Here is an 11,665-nt window from a genome sequence, read left to right on the forward strand (position 1 = left end):
AAGCTGAGAAAGACAATTACTTTCGTTATTGCAAAGTTTTCTCAATTCATTCCTTATTTCAGATGAAAAGGTGAAGCCCAACCTGGCCATGTAGCCATTGGTAAAGTACTTGGGGTTTTTACTGCTTTCACTCAGTATGTTCAGCCTCCAGTCTGCAAAATGATTGTTTTCTGCTATGGAACAAAGGTCGCAAAATGGGGGAGGAAAGAAAAGAAAAATCCCGGAGTCTCAGGCCACCTAACTCCTATACCAACATAGTAGTGGAAAGATATAATGAGCAGTCAGGTGCACTTAGTCTGTGCAGTTTCCAGTGGATTCCTTGCCATCTCAATTCTATACACCCAGGGTTATTTCCACTGGGGCTTGCTTTCATGCTGACATTTTGTTTGCAATTTGCTTTTTATATCAAACCAAAATAAACACCTAATACTGTATGGAAAACAAATCTGTTTTTCATATGTGAAGGAAATGAGTTGTCCCTTTATCTAACAAAAGATTAAGAAGGAGAAAACATGGGTAACTGGAGCCAAATCCCATAGTCTAGACAGTAGTATCTGCTGGACACATTCACTTATTTGTTTCTTTTGACACTTCTTTCTCCCATGGATTATTGCAGTTCCTCATCCAACATTGATTTCCCTCAAAACACCTGACAGTATTATCTTTATTTTCTAAACACTAGCTTCTCAACCTTTTTTTTTTAATAAATATCAAACTGTAAGTTTATGTTCTCAGAGCTGCCTAATGCAAGCAGTGTGCCATTTGTGACAGTATGGAACAGCGCATGGTAGCAGAGGAATCCTGAAATTCACTAAAATTCTTCATTGTTTCCTTTGACTCATACAAATAGTTCACAAAGGTTAAGATCCCAAGCCATTAGATGAAACATTTTTGATTATAAACTTCAAAAATATACTTGGAATGTCAGAAATTACTCCTTTGAAACTTCACCTCTCAAAAGTTTCCTTTTCAAACAATGCAGTGAAGGATCAGGTGACACAGGATTATAAGCACTATCTTTGAGTGTTTGTGCAGTACCTGGTATAATGTGACCACAGAGGCATCCCCCTTCACTCAGCAGTAGTGGAGCTCCAGGGGCTTTTTATGGTTTCTGATCTCACGGGTCATTAGTCCATAGTTCAGAATACATATAGCAGGAGCATCTATTTGCAACAGCCTATCACCAATATATTTTTTTGTTCTACTTGATAAATATTGAATTAACTTGCAGAATATTCAGTAAACAAAACAATATATCATAAGAATAAAAATTTCAGGTGCCAGATTTACATGCACTGAATTCTGTGAGCTATGTTCTTCTAGCTGAGGAGGACTGAAATGCCAGCATTCCCAGTCCCAGTAACCTCTCTAGCTAGTTTGCTACAGAATTGTGATTTTTCATCTGTCATCCAAATAATATAACAGAGTCTCATGTAGAAGTATTCTGAGATTTGGTGAGTTAGAGTATCTTTTGGAAATAGTCACACACAAGTAGAAGACAGAACAGAACCTTAGTTCTCTACCATTCTGGATGAATACTTCAGTCACTCTGCTACCCAGGTGGCTACAGGCACCAAAAATAGGGTGCCTGCCAAAATCAAGGAGGGAACATGCCCTATGTTATAATTTTCTGTTAGTGCATTAGATGTGAGCACTGTGACCCTTCTGCATCTCATTCTTAGGTGCTTGCATTTCTGGAGAGTTCCAGCTGGGGGTTCTGGCTTTGAATGTTAGGTCTTGCAACAGTCAACATATATCTATTTTATGCGTCAGCTCTAGCTCTTCCATCTCCACTGCAAAACTACTTTACCTACAAAAAGTACAGCCATTTTATAAACTTCAACAAACAGATTATTCACTTGAACAGTATCTTCATTCGAGGTAGCCTGCCAGTAATAAAGCACACTAACAGTAGGTCATGAACTGTCCCTAACAGTTGACCTAGTGAAAGAAAAAAAAAGTGTTTATTTGCAGTGTAGCTATCTTGGAATAACATTTTTGTTTTTACAAAATATTTCAGGAGGAGTCGTAGGCAAGACGTGAGACATGGAAACCCTCTGACTCAGTGCCGAGGTTTCAACCTGAAAGGTACTATAATTTAGAGATCCTCATGCTATAGAAAAATGCATGACTTTCCTTTTTGTGACTCATCGTAACTCACATTATCTGTGTGGTTTACTGGTAAAGCATAATGGCTTTCCAAGTCTGTGTTTTGGTTTGGTTTCATTTTAGCATATTTCCTTGCAATTACATGAAACTTGCATATATGGGATAAAATAGATCAGCACACATTAAATGAGAAGCTGACAGTGTTGACTAGAAACAGGTACAGTTATTTTGAGGACTTCTCTATTTCTAAATCTCTTCAGTCTTTATTAATGCCTCTTCATGCATTTAAGTCTTGGACCTCAGAATTATTCTAATTAATTCTAAATATTCTAATTCTAGTTATTCTAAATATTTGATGAGTTTTGGATCACATCTTTCAGCAAACAGCAGGTTCTAGGCCTGTCTTTTCAGTTAAAATTATTCCTTTCTCCTTTTACGTGGGAAAAGAAGCCATTCCAAATGTCTTTATGAAGTTTCTTATTTCCAACTGTGCAGCTCTTTAGTCTGCTTGACATGGAGTGAGTGGACAGGGGAGCCAGTGCTGTCCTCCCAGCTACCGCTTTCCCGAGATTGATGAACACCAGTCAAATATGGCCCGAGTCATAATAAGAGTAGACTCGTACATAAAGGCAGCTTAATCCTCTTCAACTGCATGCATGTCTGAGCTAGGCCATCACAAAGTGTGCCATCAAAACAAGGGCACTTGTTAGAGAATTATGCTCCTGTCACTTCTGCTTCTGAAGTGCATTTTCATCTGGATACCAAATAATAGACCTGACTGTAAACTTTCAATTCGATCTTTTGAATAAAAGAGCAATGCTTTAAGAGTTACATGTGAAAGGTTCAGTTAATAATTCTACTGAAATGGTCTCTACTGGGTCTCAGAAGAATCTCCTGGATCAAAACAGACCACAACAGTCAGCTGGGTGTAGATTCCTCAACCCAAATCTGGCTAATCCTGCTCTAGCTGCCAATCTAGAGTGCCAGCAGGTCATTCCCCATGACACAGTATTAGGCCATTTATATGAAGCTGAGTAGCTTGAACCAGCAATTACAAAAGGTTACTCCACCATTAGAGTATCTTAAAGTAACTTGAGCTGCGTGTCCTACCTTGCAGTCATGTGCTGTGACCACTGACCCATTGTCTGTCCCCAAGGGTGGGTGTCTCTTCTTTCAATGTGGAAAATGTGACAATGTCAACTGTCTGCTTCCTGGGCTGAGGGGAAAAAATGTTTAAACCTTGACAGTCTTGTGAAACAGGTTTCTTGTTTTCCAAACTTTTTTTTTTTTTTTAATGTGGATGTATTTATAGTTTTATGTGTTTTAGGAAATTTATAAGGAAGTTTTGGTGACAGCAGTGGGATATAGCATAAGTAGATGGAAGTTGTTCCCCCAGTGGAAAAAAGATAAAAAGAAACAGCAACTTAGACTCTTTCAAAATATATTTAAAGCCATTTATAGCAAAACTGCTGTGTTTGGGGAAAAAAATGAAATCAACCTAAAGGACAAAACAGCAGAGAGTCAGGCAATTGCAAGAGATCTTCCAGGTTCATAGGGAACCATAATTTTGGAATGAAGTCTTTAAACATGATAGGTTGCGTGTATAAACTCAATATTTTTGGCATAATGCAATTTTTAAATAGATATTCAAGAACTAAGGGGCTCGTATGATTGCTTTTCAAATGTTCTGTTTAATATTGTTATGCTTGTGTTAGTCCTTATGGCCATTTGAGAAATGCATTTGTATTCTATCAATCTTTTACTTAGATTGTATAAGTACTAGTAGTATGGAATAGGTAAGAAGTCAGGTATATACTGACCAATGAAACAGACAAAAATGCCTTTTTGTGGTACACTTAGTTCCAGTGTACATAAGAATAATAATGTGTAACAGCTCTGATTCTCACTGTACCACAGCTACAGATTGGTCAGCCCACAGATAAGCTCTTTGCTAGCTAATGGTCTATGAACGCAAAATATTTCCACATTATTCTCCTAAAAGTTACAATTGATTTTGGTACAACCTCATAAATGTACTGCAAACTCTGAAGGACTAGAACCAAGTAAAATTTCCTTCCTGTAGTAGAATAGATTCCAATTTCACATATCAGTTGATGAAAGAAGCTGAAAAGAATAGGAGATAAAGTAGAGTCTGAGGAAAAACAGTCTTAGGACTGTGCAAGAACAGTCAGATTTTAGACATATAGACCTCTAGGTATTTGCATTGTTCCTTCGTCAAAAAAAAAAAAAAAAAGTATGATGTAAGCTTTTAAATCTGGAAGTATATTGTTTTCAGGACAAATATTATGATTTGGGCCAAGCAATGAGCATCTAAAAGTTCCTACCAGTAACTGCCAATTGCTCTTCTGTCAAGACTATAAAGGGGCACAACAAGTCTAAGCGATGACATATGCTCAGCGCTTGCCCAGGTGTTGCTGGAGTGCTATAAATCTGTCCTGCTCTCTGTTGCTGGCCTGTCTACATATTCACTGCATTTCAGATTCAGAGCCAAGTCCTTTTCTTGCCGTGCAAGACAAGCAGGGGCCCCGTCTGCCCTCTCTCGCCTCCCTTTGCTACTGCACACAGCTGGAATGGAGAGAACCTTCTTCAGGGCTCGCAGCTGTGGTGGAGTCATACAGCCATGTTCCCCCAACCCGTAAACTGTGAAGTGTGAAGAAATGTATTAAATGCTTCATTCTCTGGATAGCTCTAGACAGGCATTCTTGTACTAGTAGGGAAGGAGATCATTTCAGGGGACAGGGAACAATATCCCAGAGTTTAATTATCCCACTTACTCAGAGCAGACCATATATGATTGGAAACATTGGTGTTTGTAACTGGATGTACTTCTTCACATTTCATTTCATTTATCTGATTTTTTTTTCCCTAAATGACTTATTATTAGCCAGTATCGGGATCAGATATACTTCATTTTACCTTTATTGCAAACGTTTTTTCTGTATTACATTTACTTGCTTTCTGTATCAAATTGCCATTCACAGTAGCCTGAGCTGTTTTCTTTTTCTTTCTAGCATACAGAAACGCAGCAGAAATAGTTCAGTATGGAGTCAAAAACAACACCACGTTTCTCGAATGCACACCCAAATCTCCTCAGGCTTCTATTAAGTGGCTGCTACAGAAAGACAATGACAGAAGGAAAGAGGTGAGTGATGTGAGCAGTGGCTCTGGAAGAGACCTTAGTCAGCACCTCATCCACTGCCTGAACTAAGGCAAAGGAGTGTTTGTGTTTTCATCCGACAGTCGTGTTACAGTGAAGCTGGAGAATTTGTGTGGATGCAGCACAGTGACCAGTGCTTTATTCATATAAATAAGGGCGGACATTTCAGTATAGCTGGGAATTGACTTCTCAGCCCCAGTGATTTCTATCAGAGCAGAACAGCTATCAGAAAATTCTGTCAGCCCCTAACATCAGGGAACTAGTTAATGAATTTTTCCTGCACACATTACTAATTGCAAACTGAAGGTTTGCAGCACTGAGGACTTTCTATTGATCCAGGAAAATAGGCATAAAAGCAATAACCTGTGTAAGGTTCAGGAAGAAGTCAGTAGACAGTAGCCCTTCTGTGCTATTGAAGACATAAAAGGCAAAAGTGGGAGAAATGTGAAAGGTTTCTTTAGCAAGAAACTAGTCCAGGCTAAGAACACGTATTGACAAAAGCATTTCCCCACCATGGTGCAATCACATTTTCCATTACTGCACTCTCCAAGGCTCTCAAGTTTCAGCACTGTAATATACAGTATGATTGTTTATGGGGAATGTGCCTTCCTTAAGTAATATAAAAGGGGAAAAAATCCATTTCAAATCCAAGACAGTTACTCTATAAATAATAAAAAAACATCTTTTGAAATGAAACATTAAGTAATATGGTGTCTATTGATAGATTATAAATACTGAAAAACATTATTCTCATATCATGCTATTTTCCAAAATCAGAGAAGACTTACAAGCTTTTCACTGAGTCTTTCATGCTGGTTTTCTCATGTCATGTTCTGGCAATCTAGGTGTCATTCTTTAACCCTTTGCTTCAGCAGAACATCTCCCTTTTTTGCTCCTATGTTCAATGCAGTTTTAAGTAACAACAGACAAACTGAAGCAATCAAGGGGTCAATTTCATTTCAAGCTCTCAGATTTCTGAATGTCCGCAAAAGTTTACAGTAACAGAATAGCATAATAAATTAATTAATTCCCCAGAGAATCAGGTCTAATGCAAAGTGCAGTGGCAAAATAGAAAAATCATTCAAAAAAATGCCAGCACTGGTATTCTTCCATAATGGGTTAAATTAGCAACTTTTACACTTCACAGATGATATGCAAAGTGACATCTGCACCGTCATTTATAATCAGATGATAGCTCAACAAGCTGTGGTAACTTGTTTCCTTTGAATGATGTGACCATCTCCAGGGACTGTCCAGGGTCTGAAGCCAGAAAGGAAACAGGAGATGAAAAAATTGGTTTCCAATGAGCCAAGTCCCAGCCAAGGCCACTGCAATGAAAATTTTTATACCAGGCTATAGACTCTGCAGTGCAAGTACAGTTCTTCAGAAGTCACCCTCACAAATCTCCTCAAAGTCACAATATTTGTGAAGCCAGAAGCCAGAAGCCAGAACCAGAAGCCACTTTGTGCTCAATAACAGATCAAACCCCAACTCTGCATCTTTCTTCCATCAAGTCTCAGCAGCAATCACTGATGCTGGAAGAGACATTCTCAGGGTTGTAAGCCTGAAATGAAAGTTCATTTCCTCAGCTCTGCTGTTTGAACATTATGAAAATTCTTCTGTCATTTAGTCTCCAGATTTGCATTTTTGTCTTCATCCTGATCAAATCTATTGTAACATAATAAAAATATTGAAGTCATTTTCTTTAGCAACATTTACCTACCTTGAAGTGAGTTCTCTCCTAACAGTAGAAATAACAATGGTCTCTGGAAGATGTGACGAAGTAAAATATGGTACCTTTAAGAAAGAAGGAGATGTTTGTAGCGAGACTTACCAAGAGGTCAAATACTATGTTGTTCCATAACATTCACTAAGAAGTTTCTTCTGTCGTTTTGCCCTCTAGGTCAAGCTGAATGAGAGGATCATAGCCACTGAGCAAGGACTCCTCATTCGCTCTGTCCAAGACAGTGACCGGGGGCTTTACCATTGCATCGCAACGGAGAACAGCTTCAAGCAGACCTTAGCAAAGATCAATTTCAAAGTCTTGGATCCAGAGATGGTGGCCTACATGACTGACAAGTGGTCCCCTTGGACCTGGGCCAGCTCGGTGCGGGCGCTGCAGTTCCACCCAAAGGACTTTGTGGGAGCTTTCAGCCACTCAGAGATGCAGATGATCAACCAGTACTGCAAAGACAGTAGACAGCACGGCCAGCAGAGGGAAGAATCCCAGAAGATGAGAGGGGACTACAGCAAACTAAAGGCCCTTATCAATAGCAGGAAAAGTAGAAATAGAAGGAATCAATTACCTGGATCTTAATGTTATTTTGTAGTAATAGATATATTTGTCCTTACTGTAGGGGGCTTCTGTTTGTCTGTTGAGAACAAATTTGAGCAAATCTGATGAAAAATTAGTTGAAAATCCAACAAGCCTCAGGAAAGATCCTGTTCCTAATAAAATGCAGTATAACTTAACTAAAGAAAATAATGCAGAGCATTTTCTTTCCTAGATACTTACGGACATTAAGTTGTGCTCTGTCCTAGAAGCAGAACTGAGTATTCGTCTTAAGCCAGATTCACATTTAACATTTAATTACTGTTGATTAGAAATTTTTACAAAATCAAGGCATTGTCTTGCAACTCTGGAACTGTACCTAACAGACTGGTGGTGAAAGAATCTGGGTTAAGATGCATACTCAAAGTAGGATGGTACGAAGATTTCCTTGCACTGCATTTAAGAACATGAGTTTCTTCTTGTTTACTGTTCAATATTGGGTTTACAGCTTTCACTCATAGTTTAAATTATGTGAATGCATTCTGACAGGAAGCAAGTAAAGTATAATAGAAGTGTTTCATTCATTCAGAGATCAAATGAAGGAACTAGAAGAAGAAAAAGAAAAAATATTGCTTGTCAGAGGAAACACTGATTATTGTGCATAGTATGAGTTGTAATAAATTCATGAGTTCTGGAATGTAACTTAAAATATCTCTGCTCATATTGATTTTTATTAAAATAGGGTGCCCTGTAACACTACATAGCTTTATAAGTGGCACAAAGCTGAGAATGTTCATTATACATACAGTTTGAAAAGCACCTGTGACTTAGGTATTTTAGCTATTTTCAAATAATTCCACTCCAATTTTTTTTTTATATAGGAGAGAATGTGGGTATACTGTATAGTGTTTACGCAGAAATGAAAAACATAGATAATCTTTAATCTGTTCCATGGCTAAATTGGAGATGGTCTACAATGTGGAAACAAGTGTGTCTTTGAAAATTGTAAAGCACTATTTTTTCAGCTGTTTTCTCAAAGTTGCAAATATTTTAACTAGAATGTTTAAATTAAACCATTTCCATTTTCCAGTCTTTGTACCCTTTTTTCTTTTCAGTTTTATTTTCACAATTGCCTCTTATTTTCAGTCTTCTGATGAAAAGAAGATCAGGAAAATAAAAGGGAAAAAAAAAAAAGAATGAGGGAAAAATAAAACTGAAAAATGGATTTGGGTCAAAAACCAAAAAGTTTAACAGATTGAGAGACATGTTTAAATGGAAATATTTTTGTTTAAGAAGTAGCTGTCATGTCTAGTGAAGTACGTTTAGTTGAAAATTGGGTAAATGTGCATCAAGCCATCCTAGGAAAAACTATGAGTTTTTTTTTAGCAACACTAATGCCAAAAAATAGGGGCAAATCTTCCTCATTTTACTATGTAAGTGTTCCAAAAGCCACTGACTCCATTCAGAGGAGACAGATAATAGAGATTAAAAATGTGTGAATACCTTAGAAAAATTGTGGTTTATTCCATGATATTTTACAATAGAATTAAAAATAATGTTCAGCTCAAAACTAAGCTATGTTCAACCAAAAAAAAAAAAAAAAAGGAGAGAAAAAAAGAGTCAAATAAAGAAAGTGAGTTTGTGGGAAAAAATTGAATGGAAATAATTTCAGATACCAGAGAAGATAAGAAAAAATATTTTTTAAAAGCTGTTACTTCCAGGCAGTAACAGATGGATATTGTATTTGAAATATAGTTTTAAACAACTTGATGGGTCTCTGTAGAAACTCTTCGGGCATTATTTTGATTCTGTTTCTATTAGAATTCTCTGTGAGTAACTCTATAGGGTGTAGGAGAACACCTCTGGGTTTGTGCCAGTGTGAATTAAGATCTAGTGCAATGGAGGTAACTCTGGTATTTTCCTGATATCAGTCAGATGTGTCACTTTGTCACCACCTGATGCAGAATAGCCGGGAAATGGGTCTTAATTGATCAAACCACTTGAACACTGTCTCTAAGTCTCTTTGACACTGGTGGGATCAATTTGAATTTAATTTGTGTGCTTACTGTTTGCTTTCATGGGGATGGTAGTGCCAGCCTGCTCATATATTGCCATCTAGTTAAGTGCTTTCCTTAATCAAGGCCTAAATGCATATTTCTGCAGTAGGTAGCCACTGGTATCTAAGGTCTTTCTTGTGAAAACCATCAGGAAACTTTCTCATTGACTTCAGTGAGCTTGGATCTGGCCCCAAGAGCTGGCAAAGGCACACTCTGGAGTTTAAAAAAAAACAACCAACCAAACAAACAAACAAAAAAGGAAAATGAGATGGATAAGAGAAAATAAGATTTTTCCCCCCCCAGCTGACTTTCAGTGCAGCAAACCACTTTTTAAAAAATTCTTTTATTTTTTAATATTTTTTTCCTGAGGATGATTGACTTTTGAAGTGTGTAAATGACAAACCAAAAATCGAGTGCCACAAAATCAAACTACCTCCTGGAATGACGTTAGTGCATATACTCTGTATGCTGCCACACTCTTCCTATTTCCCCAGAAGATCCACTGCAGAGTTAGTGTGATATTAATGTCTATTGTGAGGATCATAATTGCTTCCAGATGGAATACAGTGATTAATAGGTATATAAGGGTACAATTTACCCTTTAAGTGGTTAGGTACAGTGATATTTTAATAGGCCCCCATTAGGCCTCAGAAATTATAGTTACACTGTTTTCTAGTAGAATATTGGCAATAAGGGATGCCGTTAAAACAATCAGCATAGCTCAGAGTTTCATATGATTATAAAATAATATTTTTAAAGCTGCTTCATATACCATTATTATGGTATGACTGTTTAAGGGATTATACTTAAACTAACATTTTCCCTGCTGCATGAAAACTTCAGCATATATATAATAAGCTTCTGTCAGTGCATAACTGGTCCGAGCCTTCCCCATGTGTAGAGTAATCAGGAGCCAGATGCTCGGCTGGAATAAACTAACGTAACTTGCTAGCTGTGCATTTAGCTACTGTGGTTTATACCAGCTGAGGGTTTGGCCCTGAATGTACAGGAGAGACAAACTGCAATTTTTATTTGTTTAAAGTAGCCCCTCTACTGTAGGTAACACCAAAACGTAAGACTGTAATATTGTTTGTGCTATTTAATACCTCCTATTTTAAGGATTACTAAATAATGTATATAATTTTATTCCTTAAAAAACACAAAAGCAAAATGACTTCTAGGCATAACTTCACCAAATGTAAAGATATGTTCTCTGCTAAGAACTTCACTGTGTATGGATTTTTTGGGGCTATTTTTATTTTGTGTAGTTTGTAAAGTTTGCTGAAATCTTGACCTAACAATGTGTTCTTTGCAATTGTTGTTACTGTAGATATGCGTGTTTTATTAAGAAAATCTTGTTTTTAAAAGTGTAGGTATGTGTATAGGTTCCTAGCATGATGAAACTGTCATTACAGTGAATATGCATTATATAGTGTGTAAGAAAGAACAAAATGTAGTTTAACATAGTGCTATTTAATTGAATATCTGAAATGCTATTTGCCTGACAAAATAAAGTGTGTTGCAACAACTTAAAAATGTTTTGCTCTCCCCCTTACAGATGTGTGCTAAAAATAAGGAGCTTAAATTTTTTATCTGAAAAAGATCCCACAGACTTTCTTAAACCAGTCCTAGAAAGTGGTGTTGGGTATTGCAGCGGGTCAGTTCTGAGCCCTGCTCTGCACTGAACACTCAGTCGCGGGGATTTCCAGGAGTATGTGAAGAGTCAGAGGTTATCCCATATGAAGACCTTGTATAAAAGCAGGTTAGCATTTATTCATAATTTACTTCCCGCTAGAAGTTCAAAGTCAACCAGAAATGTCTGACTAAAAAAGAAGAGTGAAGTATAAATGCTTTCTGCTTTTATTTCAGTAGGGAAAAAACACAAAAACCTCCAAACAGGTCCCTTCCAATCCCAAACATACTGTGATACTGTGAAAAAAACAATTGAATTCTGTGAAATCCTGCTCATGACCCAAGTTGTGTTGTTCAGATTATTCTTTTAGCTGGGACTCTGCATTCTGCAGGCTGGCGAGGCTGCGCCCTGGCGAG

The 11,665-nt window shown here is 37.4% G+C and overlaps 1 protein-coding gene across 1 annotated transcript in view; it reads left to right on the forward strand.

The window, feature by feature from the left end:
• The window catches only part of SEMA3C (semaphorin 3C), a 123,662-nt gene extending 112,516 nt beyond the window's left edge, over window positions 1–11,146 (forward strand). The window contains exons 16-18 of the mRNA XM_082045430.1: window positions 2,021–2,088; window positions 5,142–5,272; window positions 7,191–11,146. Coding sequence (XP_081901556.1) covers window positions 2,021–2,088; window positions 5,142–5,272; window positions 7,191–7,604 — 613 coding nt within the window. The 3' untranslated portion in view covers window positions 7,605–11,146. The remainder of the gene's footprint in view (window positions 1–2,020; window positions 2,089–5,141; window positions 5,273–7,190) is intronic.
• The last annotated feature ends 519 nt before the right edge of the window (window positions 11,147–11,665 follow it).

The sequence above is a fragment of the Streptopelia decaocto genome, assembly GCF_964273445.1.
Source record: "Streptopelia decaocto genome assembly, chromosome: 1".
Classification (NCBI taxonomy): domain Eukaryota; kingdom Metazoa; phylum Chordata; class Aves; order Columbiformes; family Columbidae; genus Streptopelia; species Streptopelia decaocto.